Raw genomic sequence first — 20,862 nt, forward strand, 5'->3', positions numbered from 1 at the left:
CTGTTGTATACCTATTTAAGTGCGATAACTTTTATTAAAACTTTGATAAGAAACTAAAATTATTTTATAGAACCCTATCTTTTTTTTTGGTAACAGCTTGAGAGCTTCAGTTCGAGAAATTCAGATGCCATAAAATTCACCCTTAAAGTATACAATTCAGTTTTGTATTTGTTTTTTTAGTCACAGAGTTGGGCAGCCATCACTACTAATTCCAGAACATTTTCATCATCCCAAAGAGAAACCCCATACCCGTTAGCAGTTACTCCCATTCCTCCTTTTCCCCCCAGCTCCTAGCAACCACTTAATACACTTTCTGTGTCTGTAGATCTGCCTTTTCTGGACATGTCATAAAAATGGAATTATATGTGGTCTTTTGTGACTCGCTTCTTTCACTTACCATGTTTTCTAGGTTCATCCATATGTAGCATCTGTCTGTACTTCATTCCTCCTTATTGCTGCATAATATTCCATAGTATAGATATGCCACATTTTATTTATCCATTCATCAGTTGATGGACTTTGGATTTCTGCACTTTTAGGCTCTTATAACTAATGCCATGAACATTCATAAACAAGTTTTGCATGAACATGTTTCATTTCTTCAGGGTATAGACCTAAGAGTGGTATTACTGGGTCATATGATAATTCCAACTTTAACAATTTGACGAACTGCCAAACTTTTCCACAATGGCTATACCATTTTACATTCCCACCAACAATGTATGAGGATTTCAATTTCTCCACATCATCACCAACAGTTATTTTTCATCTATTTGATGATAGCCATTCTATTAGGTATGAAGTAGTATCCAATTTGTATTTTGACTGACATTTCCCTAATGGCTACTGATGTTAAGTATGTTTTCATGTGCTTATTGACTATTTGTCTGTCTTGGGAGAAATGTCTATTCAAGTCCTTTGTCCATTTTTCAATTGAGTTAGTTGCCCTTATTGTTGAGTTGTAAGAGTTGTTTACATATTGTGTGTACAAATTCTTTAAAGACAAATGATTGGCACATTTTCTCCCGATTTGTGGTTTGTCTTCACTTTCCTTTTTTTGTGTGTGTGTGAGAAAGATCAGCCCTGAGCTAACATCCACTGCCAATCCTCCTCTTTTTCCCGAGGAAGACTGGCCCTGGGCTAACATCCGTGCCCATCTTCCTCTACTTTATATGGGACGCCGCCACAGCATGGCTTGACAAGTGGTGCTTCAGTGCGCGCCCGGGATCCAAACCTGCGAACCCTCGGGCCGCTGAAGTGGAGCGCGTGCACTTAACCCCTACACCACTGGGCCGACCCGTCTTCACTTTCTTGATGCTGCCTTTTGAAGCACAATTTTTAATTTTTATGAATTCCAATTTATGTTTTTCCTTTTGGTGCATCTAAGAAAACCATTACCTAATCTAAGCTTATGGAAATTTATTCCTGTGTTTTCATCTAAGAATTCTATAGTGTTAGCTTACATGTAGGTCTATGATCCACTTAAAAAAATGACCTCTGATATCTTTATTAGCAACTATGTAGTTGCTAATAATGTTTTAATTTTTAGTTGTAAAATACATATAATGTAAAATTTACCATCTTAACCATTTTTTTGTGTGTGTGTGTGTGAGGAAGATCAGCCCTGAGTTAACATCCGTTGCCAATCCTCCTCTTTTTGCTGAGGAAGATTAGCCCTGAGCTAACATCTGTGCCCATCTTCCTCTATTTTGTATATGGGATGCTGCCACAGCATGGCTTGATGTGCGGAGCATAGGTCCGCACCCAGGAGCCAAACTCACACACCTTGAGCCACCAAAGTGGAATGCGCCAACTTAACCACTATGCCACCCAGCTGGCCCCCCCATCTTAACCACTTTTAAGTGTATAATTCAATAGTGTTAAGTACCTTGTTATGCAACCAGTCTCCAGAACTCATCTTGCCAAACTGAAACTCTATAAAACTACATTAAACAAACAATAGTCTACAAAACTGTAACTCTATTAACTCCCCATTACCGTGTCCCCCCAACCTGTGGCAACCACCATTCTACTGATGTTGAGCATCATTTCATGTATTTGATGGCCATTTGTAAATCTTTGGAGAAATGTTTTTTCAAGTTCTTTGCCCGTTTTTAGAGTTGTTTGCTCTCTTGTTGAGTTCTAAGAGTTCTTTATATATTCTAGATATTAACTGCTTCCCAGATACATAATTTGCAAGTATTTTCTCCCAGTTCTTTTCACTGTTGATTGTGTTCTTTGATGCAGTTTTAAATTTTGATGTAGTCCAGTTTATCTGTTTTTGCTTTTGTTGCCTGTAACTTTGGTGTCGTCATTGTCCAATCCAATGAAGCTCTTCCCTTAAGTTTTCTTCTAGGAGTTGTATAGTTTTAGTTCTTATGTTTAGGTCTTTAATCTAGTTTGAGCTGATTTTGTACATGGTGTAAGATAAAAGTTCATTCTTTTGCATGTGGATATCCAGTTTTCCCGGCACCGTTTGTTGAAAAGACTGTCCTTTCCTCATTGAATGGTCTTGGCCCCCATGTGGAAAATCATTTGACCATATATGCCAGGGTTCATTTCTGGGCTGTTTATTCTATTCCGTTGGTCTATATGTCTGTCTTTAGGCCAGTACCCCACTGTTTTGATTACTGTAGCTTTGTAGTATGTTTTGAAGTCAGGAAGTGTGAGACCTCCAACTTGGTTCTTTTTCCAGATTGTGTTGGTTATTCAGAGTCCTTTGAGGGTCCATATGAATTTTAGGATGGATTTTTCTATTTCTGCAAAAAACACCATTGGGACTTTGATAGGGAGCATATTGAACCTGCAGATCACTTTCAATAGTACTGGTATCTTAACAATGGGAAGTCTTCCAATCCACTTACACAGGATGTCTTTCCCTTTATTGGTGTTTAATTTCTTTCAGCAACATTCTGTAGTTTTCAATATACAAGACTTTTGCCTCCTTGGTTAGGTTTATTCCTAAGTACCTTATTGTTTTTTATGCTGTTGGAAATGGAATTGTTTTCTTAATTTTCTTTTCAGATTGTTCTTTTATGGGCTAACATTTAATTTTTATTGTTAAATATAACATATATACAGAAAAGTGCATAGGATGTTTGTATCATGTTAACAAACAACTATAAAGTAAATCATCATGTAACTGCCATCCAGATCGATAGAACATTGTGCAAACCCCCTGCTATGGCTGACTTTCCTCAGAGACCCTCCTGCTCACCCGAGAGAAAACTACTGTCCTGGTGTTTGCCACACTCTGCTCTTAAGTTTGCCTTCTCCCTGGAGCTTGTTGAATTTGGCTCCTTGTGATGTCTTTAGAATAACGGATTATATATAGAGAAAAGCAACATGGTCTAGTGCTGAAATAGGAAAGATTTCAAATTAACACACACAAAAATCATTTACTCATCTTTTCATTCAATAAACTTTTTTGAGTAGTTCCTTTGTGACAGGCATGACAGTTGCTATTGTGAACACAAAGTGACATGCTGGACAGAGTAAAAACTAACATGATAGTTAGGATATACATGATGTAACAGCCATATATTTAAAACTGAATGAGGGAAAATTTTTTTTTTAAAGGCCAGCTCACTCTTTGGGGAGGAATCGCCACAGAGGAGGGCATGCCTGAGATGGGCCTTGAAGGAGGAACTGAGAAAGCTTGAGGGGTAGTAGTCCAGGTCAGAGGGGACATGGACCAGGGCTGTGAGTGTGTGGATGGACTCATGGGATGTGTTGAAGAGATTTTGAAGAGATACAGATCTTAGTTGCTGATGGGATATGGAGGGCAGGGGAGAAGATGACCCCAGAGTGGACCCCACGGTCATTTATCAGAGGAGGGCTCAGCCAGCTTAGAGGGAATGCATGAGTTTGGTGTTGACATGCTGTGTTTGAGACACCCACAGGACACTCGAATGACTAGGATGTGGTTGGATGTGTAGATGCATCTGGACCTAGAGTCTGGGATATTCCTAGAAATTTGGGAGTCATTCATTAGCAAATAAGTGGTAATTTATTCCATAGGAATGGCTAAGACTTTTCGAGAAGAGCATCCAAAGTGAGATAGAAGAAAGCTATGGACAGAAACCTGGGGCACACCACAATGTTAGTGGTGAGTGGAGGACGACAAGCAAATCAGAGTGAGGAGGGATGGTCAAGGTAGGACAACCAGGAGAGAGTGAGGTCTCAGAAGCCAAGGGAGGGGCAAATGGCGAGGAGGAGGAAGTGAAGAAGTGCTCTGTCTACATGCTTCTAATATGGGTATCTTCTTCCTAGCTGTGGAAACATAAGCAAGTTTCCTATATTCTCTAACCTGTCTCAGCTTTTCTTCGTCTGTTAAATGGTACAACAGAGAGTGACAGCACCGTGACGGTCTATGTTTGAATGCTGACCTGCCTGGACTGGCTGAAAAGGCCCGCCACGAGCCTGGTGCAGGAAGGAACCACTGCAATAGTGCTGAGGCACAAAGGGTCCAAGGGGGAATCTGAAGTGTGGATATTCTGATCCTACTCTCAGGAATCTATGTCATAGCTTGGGTAGTGATAGCTGTAATAAAAATAAGACCAAGTTATTACCTATTTGCCAAATCTTAGCACAGAATGGGGAGGGGGCATTCCACCCAGCGTCGCACAGGCTAGTGCTGTCCCTCATTGAGCACACAGCACCATGTGGGCCCATTTCATGGACAAGGATGGGGTGCCCTATCTGTGTCACCTTCAGTGGTTAAGCCAGGACATGATTTCAGAACAAGCATGAAAAAGAAAAAGACCGATATATTTGACTACATAAAAATTTAAAACTTCTCTATACCCAGGCCATAAACAAAACCAAAAGACAACTGACAAACAGGTTTTAAAAAAACCTGCAACATATGAAAAGGGGCTAATATATTGTATATTAAAAATAATCCATATGGAAAAGACCAACATTCCAATGAAGTCACAAAAGTAGAAATATCAGTAAAAGTATAAAAGATGTTGTTTTCACAGTAATCAAAGGAACAGAAATTGAAACAAGGTGCCATTTCCAGCATCAGTGAGAATAAAGGGAAAAGGCATGTGCTACAGCTGGGAGCCCAACTTTCTGGGGGTACTTCGGTATCGTTAAAAGTTCAAAAATTTCAAAACATTTAAATTATCCTTTAATTGTACATTTCTACTGCCAAGGATTTATCCAAGGGAAATCATTGGGCACATGTGCCTAGAAAAAGGTGCAAACGTGCAGGATGCAGTCCTGGTTACAATCAATCACCATTAATGGAAGTACATGTTAGCAAGTCAACCAGGCAGACGTGCAGAGAAGACGTGACCCGTGTTTACGGACGTGGGAAAGGAACGACAGCTAACATTTTATGAACGCTTAATGCTGAGACACCTCACAACTGCCTTATGATGACTGTACATCGTGTCCATACTTGGCACACGAGGAAATGGAGGCTCAGAGAGGGCAAGGAACTTGCTCAGAGTCACCAGCCAGTGAGTGGTGAGATGGGATTGGGAGCTGGGTCTGTCTGCAGCTGAAGCCCATGCTCTGAATCCCACACCCTGCTGCCCCCTCCACTTCAAATTAAGTGAAAACAAGGTTAGAAAACAGCAGTCTCTCGTGGTCCCATTTTTACAAACCCCCGAGCACTCAATGCAGTGCCCATGAATGAGGGTCCGATCAGATGCTGGCCACAGAACTAGCCCTCCTGATGTCACAATGAATCAGGCAAGACCAAGTTTAATGTTCTTGTCAGTCATTTATTATTTGTCATTCTAAAGACGAGCACATTTACAGCATACATGGCTTTGAATGAGCTAAGAATATATAAAACAGTAACTACATGTTTATATATAGTAATACTGCCCCAAACAAATAAATAAAAGTACTTTAATGCACTAGGCTTGGCGAATACAACTGTGGAGGGACAAACTGTATTATACAATATTTGTACATTTTTCAAGGAAACCAAAGGCAAGTGTGCTTGCAGGCGCTTTGACAGAATCCACGTCACCTCGGGTTTTCAGGATGTCTCAACGTTTCTTTTAAATGCGGCCTTCCAGGGAACACTGGATGGAACCTCTATTGTATGGTAACCTGTGAAACTGCCTTCCTTGTGCAGCTGAACACTCAGAGCTCCTAGGTTACCCGAGGAGCTGCTGCCACCATGACGGGTGACGCGCCCGCGCCCAGTGAGCTCGGTAAGCGCACGACGCCCTGTGAGACCGTCACGTGGGCGCCTGGCAGTACTGCCCAGACAGAATGCTGAAACCTGAATGTCTTCTACACGATTAGCCAAGTCTTAGAGTTTTATGGTGATCCATAATATGAAGATAAAATTGGGAAAATATTCACATAAATGTGCCACATGCAAAACTGCCAACAGACGACTCACCATTTGCTATATTCCCTTTTGATAAATGCAAGTATTTAATGCTCTTCAGACAAAAAAGAATTCTGAATACAATAGTGTAACATTTAATTTAAAGAGACAAGGGAATTTTTTAAAAGGTAGTGATGTTAAAACGAGAAATGATGGAAATACAGAGATACTAGAAAAAATTGCAAATAAAATGAAATGGTGGAGAGGTGACAGGTCAATCAGCCAGACTGGAGAAAACTGTCTTTGAACAGGGACTGACACCTACAACAGGAGAAGCCGACAGCAGCTGCTGCCACCTCTGCGGTGGGTCTGGTGGACAAGAGTTTCTCGGCCTCCACCCTCCAGGGAACCCAGCCTCGAGAGGGACAGTGAGCTGCAGCCAGCCCTCGCCGACCTCCTCCACACCAGCTCACATTCAGCCAGTGGGCACTTCGCCCCCGTAGGCATCAGGAGACGGTAGGCTGTCTGAGCACCGACTTCTGAGTAGGAAGGGAACTGGAAGGTCACCCAGTTCCAGCCTCACCTGATGCCCACCCCTGTGTCCCTGCCAAGGGGGGTTCTTGCCTGGGCCTCAGCTGCCCAGGCCCAAGAAGTTAGTTACATGTTTCCAAGTGGCTTTTCTAAAGGAGCCAAAGAATAATAGCTAGAATTTTAGACACAGGAATTTCCTAAGGGTTCACAAGTCATTAGGATCAGCATCATGAATATGTGCCACATATATATTTTTACAGCCTTTTAAATAACATGTAAACGTAATAATCAAGATAAACAGAATTGATAAAACATAAATTGAGAAAAAAACTCTGCTATGTGCAGATAAGACTCATTATCATCTTATAATAGATGACCAGACATAATTTTCTATGAAATTCCTAAGTTTTATGGCCCATTAATCCCTTTCAAAAATCTCATTTTAGGAGATAATTTCAACTCTCAATAGTCATCTTACATAACAGAATGAGAAGAGGATAGTAACAATTGTTGCAAACCTAAAAGACACTTTCATCAGACATTCAAACATGATTGTATTATCTTTTAGAAGAATTGCTAAATTAGGAAACCACAGAAGGACATCTGTTCTTAAAATATCTCGGCCTCCACTGTCCACACGCACAAATACCCCATTGTTGTCTGAGAGGCCTCAGACCCCGTGTGAGGTGCTGGAGCGACAGAACTCCAGAGAAGAAGGGGAGACGTGCCCTGGGGGTGCGGGGGACAGACACGGAGCTGAGGAGAACCGGAGACGGCTGGCTTCACGGTCTCAAGCAGACGCCCTGTCCTCTAACTTAGAAGGGACAGAAGTGGCCCCCACTGTGGGCGGCTCTGCAGTGTTGTCTCCTGATCAAGTCTCATCTCAGGCTGATGGGTTGGCCTTTGCTTCCCTTGCTGGTTTACCCGTGGTGGCACAGACGGGATAGTTCACGGGAACCGCTTGTTCTCACTGCATGAGACAGAGCTAGCTTCTTCCCCAAAGTGTGGGTTAACATTTAACATTTACTGGTCTGTCCAGAATCCAATTACTTAATATCTTACTTACTGTTTTACATTCAGATTTTTAAAAAGTAGGTTGTAATTCAATGCTCAATTTTGAGTTACTCAGTAGAAAAATAAGTTAGGTGAGCAGCTGCCTAAGTGGGCATTTAAAAAAGTCTTTCAGCATTTCAGACACACCTAGCTGGACTCATACAGGTAACTACTGATGATATCCACGTGGTGACGGCTGGCGGCTACTTACTGGGCAGTCGTTACTATCCACACTATTGAGCCAAACATTACCTCCTATTGATTCCAACGGAAAAAAACATGCTCCATAGACTCTTTAGTGAAGTATTTTAAAAAACACAAAAATAAAAACCAATCCTTCAGGTCGTCTTGAAGAATTCATATATGACACTAGAGGGTACCCACATTTATCATGTAACAGCTAATAGAGGACACCGTGTGTTCATGTTTCAACTTTTCCGTAAGTCCCTTCGGGAGGCCTGTAATGCTTGGGGAAAGCCTTCAGCTGCAGGGAATTAAACGCATATTTGCGACTTCCAACATTCTTCATTGTATTTTCTCTCCGACAACCCTCACTGGGGAAAAAACAAGCACAAGAAATGACAGCAGTAAAAAAGGAAAAAAGAGAAGTCTTAAACTAAGATGAAATGAACCGATTATTTTCATAACATTAAAAAAAAAAAAGGCTGATTAATCTGAATGGGTGCCAGACTCGTTTGCAACGGTACACACGGGAGATGGGGTTGCCGGGGGAGGCAGTTAAGCCGCACCGAGATGGACGCATGTGTACGGGACTGCGAGCTGTGCGCGTCCAAAAGCAGCGCTGGAGCTGAGTGGAAGCAAAGCTTCTGTTTAAGTTAATGGTTTCATGTATGTCATGTCTAGTTATTGAGGGTTCTATCGCAACTGCTGGTTCAAAGGTTCTGTTACCCAGCAAATTAAATAGTGCTGATCTTACTCAAGCCTTTAAAGAGCTGCATTTTTCTATATTAGCAACAGCTGTTAACCACTTCAAGTTCAAAATGCTGCGTTTCCTTGCAGAATTCAACCTGTGGCCAAGCCATCTGGCTGAGAAGGCTGCTCTGACATGCTGGGAGACAGCTGTCCTGGGTGCAAAGCAATCCAGCGGGCCCATGCAAGGGCTGCATGGTGGGTCTGCACGGCTATCAGGGCTGGAGTGTCATGAAGGAGAGGCCCCACCGAGGTCTCCTGGTGGCAGCCAGCCACCTTCTCCAGATGGGCTGCCCTCATGGTGGTCACCTCTCACAAGAGTGCCACTGAGCCAGTGAGAGCCCACAGGTGCCCTTCCCTAGAGAATCTGCTACCAGCATCCTCTGCTGCCTTTGATGGAGGGTTGTCATGGCAACCCAGTGGGCAAAGCAAATGCTGAACAGGAGGATGAGCCATCAGGCAGCCCTCATATTCCCAAATGAGAGTATCAGAGGAGTTCTCTGGGAAATGTTCTGGTGTAGACATAAAATTAACAGGCAAAAGCGATTCTAAATATAAATGACTTCCTATAGCATAGTATACCTTTAGATTTTTATATTATTCTAAGACTAGCAATTAAATCAACTACTTATCAAATTTAGTACAAAATCCCCCTTATGAGATGTAAAATTTGCCGTTAACAAGAAACAGTGATTTAAAAAAAATATTTCAAATTGTATGAAGACTATATGTCATGCATTTTAAAAAAATATCAGTGGCAACTGCTCAAGCTTTTTCAAGTGAAAATGACAGTCTCATTATCAAGAACATGTAACATACTTTTGGTAAGACTAATTTTATTTAAAAGGTCATCTCAGGTAGTTTAGAAAAGTATCCACCTGCTTGTTATTATGTAATTTAGTAACTCTAATAATGCTTTCTTATCACCAGAGCCTCAAGCCCTTAGCTAGATGTGTGTCACCTGAGCTGAACCCCTAGGCCAGATGAGCAGGTAGCCCCCAGAGCAAATAATGATCATGTGTGTCTAACATCCAATAACCAGATAAAAACATAATTCCACTTAAAGCAGAAGCTGTAGGTTCCCATGCACAGGTAGTCCTGTTCAATCTCGGGAAGCTCACATTCTCGGACTATTTCAGATATGGCTTTCCATTTATATAGAACTGTACACACTTCTCAAAAACCACCTACCACTAGTAGAGGCCAAACTGCTTTGAGGAGTGAAGCAGCATAATTTGTGAACTTCAACATTATCTTTTATTCACATGTTAAAGAAGCTACTTACTGGTTTAGCTGGCTAAATACATGATACATGAAGTTATAATCCAGATTACACTTGTATTTCAATTTAATTTTTAAAGCAAATTGTATTTGCTTTTCCTCAAATGTTTGAGTTTGGTTTGAATTCACAAAGTCTGCCCGGCGGGGCTGACAGCATGCCGACACTCTTGTCGCGTTTCCACAAGCTCTGCACGGTGCTGGGCCCAAGGGAGGGAGAGCGGAGGCAGCCTCTGTCCTATGGGGGAACACTCTCACGGGTCACACCGGCTGCACGTGTTTAGGAGTCAATAACACACATGGAGAAGATCTTCGATCGATTTTAGAAAGAGGGATTTAATTATTTCAAAGCTCTAAGATTATTTTTTATTATGTCAATAAATTATTTCTTCTCAAGGACATCTGCTTTTGAAATGAAAAATTAGAATGGAAACCCAAATGACAACTAATTTTAGGGACACCTCTGGTTTTTCCTTTCCAGGGGGGCTCTTTCACTTTAGAAGTCATCTGGATGCATCGGTGTCTTAGTGACCCTGAATACCTCGAGTTGGCTGCCATCCACGGTGTCTCGGCGCCAGCATTAGCCTAGAAGCAACCTGAAAACCATCACCAAATATCAACAACTTCCCTTTCTTAAATCATCTTCCCATCTTTGTTTCATTCTGCCTATTTCTCACTAGAGCAGAAATGATTTCGGATATATATTTAGCCTGACTTCATGAGTAAAAGGCCTCAGTGACATTAAAACTCAGCACAAAGGGCAAGCCTACTGAGTCTCTTTTCTCAGATACTCTAAAGAAAACCACCACCACCCACGGCCTCGGCGGATCTCATGGTGTCCTTTCTCAGGCTAGCCCTCATGACTGCGGAGTTAGAATGTATTGCTTTTGACCTGGCCCTGAAAGAGAAAAAGAACCTTATCCTCTCTCTCCCTTCCATCCTATTTCTCTGTCAAGCTGGCAGCCAAACCTACACAGGGCAGGAAGGCCTGGCTGGCCCCACCACAACCAAGGAGCGGGCCGTGGTGTCCATGAGGCCATGCTGGAGGGGCTTCTCTAGCTGCCACGGCCTCCCTTTGCTGTGCAGTGGGTCCTGGGAAGGGTCTCTGAAGAGTGACACAGAAGCCCCCTCGGGCCTGGAGAAGAGGCGGCGGCGCTGTCTGTAGTCAGAAGGGCCTTTCTCATCTGCGCACGGTCTGCCTGGCCCAGAGGTGGGCACAAGCACGTGTCACCACCGTGGGGCGTCAGGAGCGCTTTACCCAGAGCAGGGACTGGGAACTGAATGGGCCTGTGGACTCCACTTTCCCTCTTTCAAATAAAGTAAACAGAACAGTCTTAGAAAGTTGACATGTCCACCTCGATTTAAAGGAGGGCAAGTGGTGAACACACCTCTCAGAGAACCACAGACTAGACAGGACTTGGAGAGTGACTAGTGTCACGTGGCTACAACTTAACACCACCGATCACTCGGCATTCGGTGAGAGACTCCCTATTGAAGGATGCTGTGCACAGAAAAGCCACCTCATTTACTCTAGAAAAGACAGACTGACCACACTGCACTTCTTGTGAGAAGACTGGCTTCACCTACAGGTGTGACACCTGCCCTCAGGCTCCTGCAGGGCTCAGAAGGTCTAGGAAAGAGGGGCATCCCAGGAGTGTATGGAGGACAGGCTTCCATTTTAGAGTTTAAAGTTTGAGTGTGGCATTTGTCATTCATTGCTAACTGCTTCTACAATTCTTAGAACCCAACTCGGATCTGACGCCTAACCAGAGAAACACAGAGTAAGTTCTGGAAGTCCCGGGGAGGAAATGGAGAGCCCAGATGTTGTGGTGGACTGGGTTTGTGTGCATGCATGGGTCTAAAGTTCCTGGAAAAGACAGCTTCTCTAAATTCACTCCAATTTTTCTAGACTGGTAAAAAGAAATCCACTTTCATAAAACACAGGGTATGAGGAACCAGCTGAAGGTCAAAAACAGAAGCACAACATAATCTGAACTGGAAAACAGAGAAGCCACGGAGTATTTCTCACACAGGGTCTGCAGAAATTTCCCCTAATTTATTCTGTTACCTTTATAGGTGTACAATTACCCCTCTGCCAAATGCGAATGTGAAGGTTACAATCGTCTCACTTTATGGACAACGCCGTGTTAAAATTAGAGTGAGAACAGCAGAAACGAAAGCAACTCTTTCTCTCTCACAGCTCCATCGTGGGGGGCACAACCGCCCAAAGATTAGGCCTCATTTTTTGGTCATTTATCTTTGTTTGTTTTTTTTTTCCATTATGAACCATATTTGATTTGCAAGAGAGAAAAGATGACTGGAATTTTTCAAAAGAAAAATAAATGTATATAACTTCAACAGCCTTTTCTTACTATATTAGTTAATTCCCAGAATCAGTTTAATGATCCTTAAAGAGTTAAAAGAGTAAATCGAAAGTCACGTGCAATATGTTATTTTTATGTGCCTGACTTGGTATGATGTGCTATGGTATTCACAGCTTTGTGTCATCCTGAATTGGAAATAATAAACATAAGCAAGGAAATGTTATGATTCTGCAAACTGTTTGCTACTGTAATTTAAGGGACTACGCTTTGAAATGAAAGCAGAAAGTACACGTCCTATTAAATAGGTTTATCTAGACGAGCCAGTTAGAAAGCATCTATCCTTTTCATTTCTCTTCAAAAGGAAAGGAAAGGTTAGTAGTACATTTAAAGAATAGTATCAAATATACAAATTGTTTTCAGACAGAATTCCTTTCTCTTGGAAACAGGGCACATGAGATATACAGGTAATAAATAGTTTTACATCGGAAGGAAAGGATTTGGTACAGGTAATTCCAGGCCAGCTCAACAATGCAGTAACAGGGCACTGTAAGAACATGTTACAAGCACTGAAAACGCTACAGAATGTAAAAGAACAAGTCCTCTTGGTGAAATAATTTGGCAGGTATATACAGTTCAGAACAACAAAACGTCAACTGTAAGGCATGAAATATTTCTCGGCAGACCACGCTCTGACACATTCCTTCTGTCCAGTCAGGTACCTGGTGGCTGGACATATTCTGGCACGTTTGTTTTTCTTGTGACTTACTACTAATTTTTCATCATGATATTCATTTGCAACGCAATTTGGCCACCAGGTATGCTATGCTCAGAAAGAGCCACGCAATCAGTAAATTGGGGCTCAGAGCCAATAAAGGGATGGAGCAGAGGAGGCTGGGATCTAGTCTTAAGTCTCGGATGGGCACCAGGCCGCTCAAGTTCTTCTGGGTGACTACCTCCCGTGTTCCAATGCTGTGAAAAGGAAAAAGTTTGGGAAAAAGGAAAAGAAAAAGGGAAAGGAAAGAAAGAAAAAAAAGAGAGACACATGCAATGGATTTTATCAAAAGGATGGAAAAAAGAGGAGAACCAAAAGATAAGATTAAAAGAAAATGGAATGAAGCCACCACAGAAAGAAAAGATGATATGCAGAAAAGGGTATGAAAGAAATACCAAAACAAAACCAGCACAGTCACAAGAAAAAAGGAGAGAAAGAGAAGTGAAAATAAGAAAAAATACTGTAGTCTACTGAAAACAAACACACATAGGTTGATTAAATGGTTTTCCATGTTCACTCTCTCTCGGCTGGCCAAAGCACAAGTGCACGCTGCCCTGCCATGCTGTCACATGCTGCGAGACATGATCTCAACAAGCAAGCTGAACATGAAGAACCATTGAGGGGTTTGACCTTCTCACAGATGCCTGAGCAGGGGGCGCGGCAAGTGATTTTGCCAAAGCTGCCTCTTGATTAACCATTCAGATGATGACCGTTTACCTCAAGTATCAACCAAAGGCCAAGCCGTCAGCAGACCCGCCTTGGCTCTCAGGCTGAGCAGTGGCAGGGCATGAGCTACCAGGGTCTCCAACTGTTCAAGTTATTGCTCTACACGATGACCTCCAAGAACAGAATCCAACTGAGCTCACGTCGGAAATCTGGGGATGTTCCCTGCCCTGGTGCTACAAAAGAAATGTACTGAGGTGAGACGGCAGCTGGAACCACAGGACTCTGGAACCACATCCTCTATGCATGTCCACCAAAGTGGCAACAGTGACCCAGAATCAGAGGTGCTAGGACACAGCAGGTGCCCGTGAGGATCCACTCGGGATGGGCAGGCAGGAGGTCCAGGGTTCCTTCCTCAAGCCGGGTCCTCCTGGGCTTCCCAGAGGAAACTGGAAGCCCTAGAACGGCCCTGCCGGGTTGTGCCATTCTGAAAGGGGACACTTTCCATGCTGTGAGCACTGACTGACTGTCACACTCTCAACCAGGGCAGGCTGGGGGGTCACTGGGGCTACTTAAGAAGGCCCACTCTGTGAGTGTTTCAGCCCCTGGACTGGGGACAGAGGGACACCACCAGCGGTGAGCTGGAATTGGCTCAGATGGCTCGCAAGAGCTGAGTATACACATCTCATCCCAACTCCGCGTTCTGTGGTGTTGCACGCGTAGCTTGAAATGGGCTCCGGTAGGAGTATTTATGCCACAGAAGCTGGCAAACACTACAGAGAGCAGGGTTTGTTTTTTTTTTTTTGGAGAGACACCTGGTTGTTAAACATTTGCTAGCACAGCACTGGCCACTGCTCATCCTGGGCCTCCAGGAGAAAGAGAGCCTGAGTGTCAGCTTCGCCCCCTTGCCCCACCCCACCTCTGCCCCGCCCCGCGCCCCTGCCTGCATGCTCTACTCTTCCGTCTGGGACGATGCAAGCGAGAAGGCAAGAGAATCAAAATGCATTCCTCCACTCAAGGGCACGGCCAATGGTGACTGCTGCCTCCTCAGGGCCACCACTGCAGCCAGAAATACTGGCCAGCAGCACAGCTACCTGGGGCTTGCAGTCTATGCACAGAAACACGTCTTCCCCCACATGGGATAATCCAGAAAACACGCAAGTCAGGTGGAACGGCATCACATGAAAACAAATGCACGTGGTGAGAGCCCGACCTGCCTCCAGGTCAGGGGGACAAGGTGACAGCAAGCACATCGCCCTGGGCTCTGCTACGAGGATTCTGGGGGTGGCAGAGGCGAAAAGGGATCGAGCCTTGTTTTTGTTTTAGTAACTTCTTAAATGATTATTAAGGGAATATATGTTCATTGCAGAGATTTTAGAAAATTCAGAAAAACAAAACTAGGAAACTTTAAACAGACATCCATAATTGGAGGCGGGCGGGGGTTTGAGAGAGGCAGGAGGAGGCCAGGAATGGGGCTGTTCCCATGGGAGGAAAGACCTTCTCTACTCAGGGCCTCGGGGTCCTGACCCGTGACATAGAAAAGCAAGGACAACTTTACAGACTCAGAGCGCTCAGAACAGTGCCAGGAATGGTACCACCCAGAGGGCGGGCGAGCAGGCACTCGGGACACAGGTGGGTGGGGTGGATGGTACGGAGCACTCTGTATGCAGAGCCTCCAAAGGGGTGTGCTCATAACCGAGGGAGCCCCTGGGTGAGCATGGGTGGGAGAACGATAGGGAAGAACATTCACCACACCACTGGTTACAGCACTGGAAACCATACACAGCTTAAATATTCAGTGACAGCAAATTGGTAAATTAGGGTGTGCTAAAAATGATTAACCTGAGAAAAAGGCTCACAAGAGAGTTAAATGGAAAAAAAGTAGGTAAAACAACAGGCAGAACTGCACTGGCGTGTGCACCTATGGACTTTGGTTTTGCAGGTCATCCAGGGACTGGTGAACCCGTGTGTGGATCACACACTCACATCCGTTTGTACTGAAAACTTAGCACTGCCGCTTGTTGACAGCAGGAATACGGAGGACTGTTTTGTGGGGGTGTGGGTACAACTGGTGTAGGAGCTTCTCTGACCTTACTAATAGTCCCACAAGGAATAGCAGTTACTTATGAGATAAAAGTTATAAAAGTGCCTTGTGTGTTGTAAACCATCACAGGTAGCCTGTGCACGTGTGGGTGCTGCACACCCCCCCTGAAGGCGGGCTACAGCCAGTAGAGGGGCCGCCGAGTGTGCTGGGCCCCAGCCATGTCTAAGGAGCCACTTCCTCCCTGGTCTCCGGGGACCTCTCTATCAGATACAGTCAGAATGAATCGTTATTTTCATTGAATTTGTTTAAGAAGCCAAGACTAGATAGAGGTCTGTGTATCAATTGCACAGCAGACTCAGGGCCTGGCCTACTGATCCTAATGTTTGCTCCAACAACGACAGGGACGCCCCCTCCATTTTTCTCCTTTCTTCCCTGGCAGAGGTCTGCAGCTCACCAGAGCAGCCCCTCCCACCACCTCGCAGCTAACAGGGTACAGGTGTGGCTGGAAGTCCAGGCCCCGCCACCCCCACAGCACCAGGGACACCAAGCCTGAAGGGCACACAGGCTCCGTGAGAACAGGCCCTTAGTCAAGGATGCCCGGGGCAGGGATCTCTGAGCCTCCATTGCTTCCCCGAGGCTCAGGGGAGGGAGGGTGGTGAACTCTCTAAAAATGCATAAATAGGCGGCCCTGAGGTAACAGAGAGGTTGAGATGAATTTGGAAAGACAAAACAGGGACAAAATGATTCCATTTTTACAAAATGCTATCATCAAGAGGTGGGAGCTGAGGCATCCATTTTGTGCATTATTGTGAGAAGGTCAAACGGCAGAAACATACAGAAAGGATAAGAGAATTGAACGCTTTAAAGAATCTGGTGAGAGGACAAATGATACAGAACATTCAGTAGAAGTGACTGTTGGAAAGGAGACTCGAACAGCATTGGTGACTACATTGAAGAGGACGGGAAACCAGGTTTCTTATCCTTTCTTTTGGTATGTGAGGTAAGGAGCTCCCCGCAGTGCTTGAAACAAGGCATCGATAACAGTGGACAGAGTTTTTAGTCCCAGGTTTCATTCTGCAAACACGCCTGCTGCCTCAGAATCAGAACATCATTAGGGTGAGGTGGCCATGGCACACGGACAGGTGGGCGGGGCGGCTGCCGTTACCACAAAACACTCACTGGACACTTTGCTCATGAAAGCAAACTGTGTCGACGGCGAAAGAAGCAGAGCAAACCAGTGCAACCTGCAGACGCGTTGTCTTCACTCAAGTTGGAAAAGAGATCTACGGTGATGGCAACAGCCATGCCTGCCCAGAAAGCTCCGCTCGGAACCACACCCACAACAAGATGGGGGGCTGAGGGAGAGCCACGGCCCGAGGACCCACACGGCTGCGCTGAGGTCCCCGTGTGACGTCCTGGCACCCACGCTCGCCCGGGTCCACGTGTTTTCTGTGCAGTCCTGCTCAGAGAGACTGCTGGCTCTGTTTTACCCCCTTGACTTAAAGGAGACCACTGTCTCAATTTGAGCGTGCCCATGGTTTGCCTCTGCAGACATGAGTGAATTGCCCAAGTCAGACCAGAGCGTGACAGCCGCAGGCACGGGGAGGCGGCGGCGGCGGCTCATCTGCAGTTTACACGGCGGGGGGGGGGGGGGGGGGGGTCGGGGGGGCGGCGGGGGGCCGCGGACTCACCTGCGCATGCACTCCAGGGCCTGCGTGAAGACCTGCGGTGCCATGCCGTGCTCGTGCTGCAGGATCAGGCACTGCTCCAGCGTCACCGACATGGCCGTGCGGTCCTTGGCGCTCTTGCAGCTGGTGAACCGGACCCCGTTAAGGCGGCGGCAGATCTGCCAACAGGAGAACAGGCTGTGCTCAGCGGAGAGACGCTGCGGAACGAATGGAACACCCTTCACGAAGGACAGAGGCTCAGAAGGGCCCCCCGGGGGCGTGTGGCAAGGCCTCAACTCCCGGGCCGCCGGTCCCTCTGCTTCTGCTCTCCAGGGCCTGCTAGGGCTGGTCCTGGAAACAAAGTCACTGCCTGCGGGACTGCCTCTCATGGCAGGTGTCCCTCACGTGCCTTCTCCCCCAGGACACTCCTCAGGCCAGGCTCCCTTCCGTTCTGAGCCATCACCGTCTGTTCGCTGACCTTAGCAGCTGCCCTCTTCCCAACTATGCCCGGGGTCCCCCTGTCACGTTCAGCCCTTTGTTGCTGCCCCCTCGGGGGAGGAGAGCAGAGCAGCTCACAGGACACCTAGCCCTTGGCCAGCCCTAGGCCTTTCTAGAAGGCACAGCACAGACCCACTGGCCTCTACTCTCCTCCTCACCCCCACAGATGGGAACAGCTCAGAAAACCCACTTCCCTTCAGCCACATCCCGACCACCAGGACCCGCAGGTCTTCGCCACCATCCAGCTCACGGGGCCCTGGGACACGGTGAGGTGCCAATGCGCCGCCTTCTCACAGGAGAGGGGCTCGCATGGCGGCGAAGCCTCGCTGCTGGGAAAAAACCACCTCAGGGCACCATCTCTCCACAGGGGAAAGACATTTGGGGGCATTTTCTCTGCTCCACTAGGTACAATCCTAGGTACACACTTCCTAAATCCAGAAAGCCCTAAAACAAAAGATTTTTTTGGTATGTTTGTGGCAACCTCATTTGGCAGCGAGACCAGATCTGAGATGATGTGAGACTATTTATAGCCTTTAATTATCCCATTTTGTATATTCATACTTTTCAGTGAAGCAATATTAATAAATCTGGTTCCAGGGCGTTGCCCCAGACTCCCCTGGGGATGTTAAATCATATATGGGTACCACGGTACACACAGGTGACATGTACCATATTGCACATATGTGCACCAACTGTATACCACATCACCTTTCTAAAACCTGGAAACCTGTGATTTCCAAAACACTGAAGGCCACAAGAGCTTCAGTGAGAACAACACTGGTATTTAACAAAAAATCATCTGAGCTCCACAGTGGTGGCCTGTGGAAACCTACACTCCAGAAAAATATCAGAGCCACTGCAGACAGCCCTGAAGACGGCACCACAGCTCCTTCTCGGGCCAGCACACCAAGAAGGCGGCACCACAGGGACGCCACTAGGTGGAGAGCGGGTCAATCCTCAGCACAGTGTCGAGGGGAAGAGAAAACAGAAAAGGCCCAAACAAGTTCAGCCAAGACCATCAGGAGGAGGATGGCTTCTCTGGAGAACAGACAAAAAATTTTAAAAAAGAAAGAAAACAAGAGAAGGCTGTAAGCAGCCCCCACGCTAGATGAAGAGGGATTTAATCCAGATTTGTAAAATCATAACTGACGAGGCGAGGCTGAACGTGGACACGCTCACTAAATGCTACAGGCTGTGGAGCGCATGACCCGGACATGTGGCACATGCCGGGACTACAAACAGGTTCAAGGAAAGTTTATATTCACAGAGGGTGCAGCCCAACCTACACAAGGTTCCAGAAGGAAGGCAGGGGGACCAAGGTGCATCTTTGCCCAAGAGGGTGGTCTGCAGTGCCAGGCTCTGGTCTCCCCATCCCCATCCATGAAATGAGGGGTTAGACCTGACTAATGATATTCCAACTGTTGAGCCAGGATCCCCCTGTTCAGACACAGAAATGAAAATAAATAAGATCCACAAAGGAGGGCAGCTCTGGTTACACTGGGGACTCGAGGGCTTGGTACCTGAGTGGCTTGGCCCTGCTGCCCCCACACACACCTGCCCCCAGGGGGTCCTCAGGTGGACAGTATGAGAAGTGATGCGTCCAAGGGTCACTGAGTCTCTTCCACCTCTGAATCTATGCTTCTATACCTTGGGGCCTCTGCTGGGAACACAAAATACGGGGCTGGACCAACTGCTTTTTTGACCTGGTTAGAGAAGATGGTTGATCATCACTGCGGTTGATGGTTTTTCTGTCGTATAGAAAGAGAAAACCAGACGCGCAGTTCCCAAACAAGGTACACAGGTCTCTGTATCCACTCTTGTCTGCAGAGCCATCTGCGTGTTTATTCTGAGCAGAGTGCATTGGAGGGTACCTGCCCTGTGCCACTGCGGAGGGACTTGGCTGTCCCCCTCTGGCCTTGCTGTGTCACGTGGGGAAAAGCTTGCTCTTTGTTTGAAGTCTTGCAAAGGTACCTGTGTAAGAGACTGGTCATAGCCAGCCAAGGGATATTTATTATACCCCAAAAGGACAAACTAAAAGAAAGCAGGGAGCCCCTGTGCCTGCAGAGTGTATGGGCTTGAGGGTCCTGCCGCAGAGGCGCCCGGCACGCATGGGCCCCGCCTCACACCCTATTCGCTGGGCTCGGCCTGAGCCAGTAGTGGCAGACGAGGCCCCAGAACCAGGAGGACACTTAAAAAATGAGGCCTGTGAACCCCACCGAGCTCCCCATGGAGCTTCCTGTCACTCGGTGCTTCATAATGTGTTGCTTCATAATGTGTTCTGTTCTAAGAAGATCCCAGGGCAGCCTGGCCCAGAAAGGAGAGATCCTCAGACTGCCCCACCCCACACTTGTCATGAGGATGAAGTCTTCCCAGCTGGGGCACTTGAAAGGCTAAAAGAACAGATTCATACACAGAGAGGAATGTTCACTCTTCAACACTTCATTCGACAGAAAGATACCAGTGGCCATTAACAAACGCGCAAAGTGGAGCATGTTCCAAAGAGGGACTTCATGAAGACAGCTTTCAATACAATAGCAAATAAACAACGCAAAGGGCCAGCCAGCACCATGACCGGCTGAGAGCGTCTGCTGTAATGGAAGAGACTGGGGTTGAGAGAAACACTTTCCTGACGAGAACAGTACAGTTCTAGAAGGATGCTCTGGGGAGCTGTGGGGGACAGCCTCCTAACTGCCACTCGGGCTCCAGGAGCCAGGGCGGTGGTGCCCGGTGTGAGTGGGCAGAGCAGTGTTAACTCCCTTCCCCGAGGCAGAGGGGCGTGTGGCCATCCTTCCTCCGCTTGC

General features: G+C 46.1%; 1 protein-coding gene across 7 annotated transcripts in view; it reads right to left on the reverse strand.

Annotated features, from left to right (window-relative positions):
* Positions 1–5,717: 5,717 nt before the first annotated feature.
* Positions 5,718–20,862, reverse strand: part of INPP4A (inositol polyphosphate-4-phosphatase type I A) — a 138,576-nt gene continuing 123,431 nt past the window's right edge. For all 7 annotated transcript variants that reach the window (XM_058534503.1, XM_058534501.1, XM_058534498.1 and 4 more), the window contains 2 exons: positions 17,588–17,742; positions 5,718–8,439 (listed from right to left, as the gene is read on the reverse strand). In XM_058534503.1, coding sequence (XP_058390486.1) covers positions 8,307–8,439; positions 17,588–17,742 — 288 coding nt within the window. In that variant the 3' untranslated portion in view covers positions 5,718–8,306. The remainder of the gene's footprint in view (positions 8,440–17,587; positions 17,743–20,862) is intronic.

The sequence above is a fragment of the Diceros bicornis genome, chromosome 40, assembly GCF_020826845.1.
Source record: "Diceros bicornis minor isolate mBicDic1 chromosome 40, mDicBic1.mat.cur, whole genome shotgun sequence".
Lineage (NCBI taxonomy): Eukaryota > Metazoa > Chordata > Mammalia > Perissodactyla > Rhinocerotidae > Diceros > Diceros bicornis.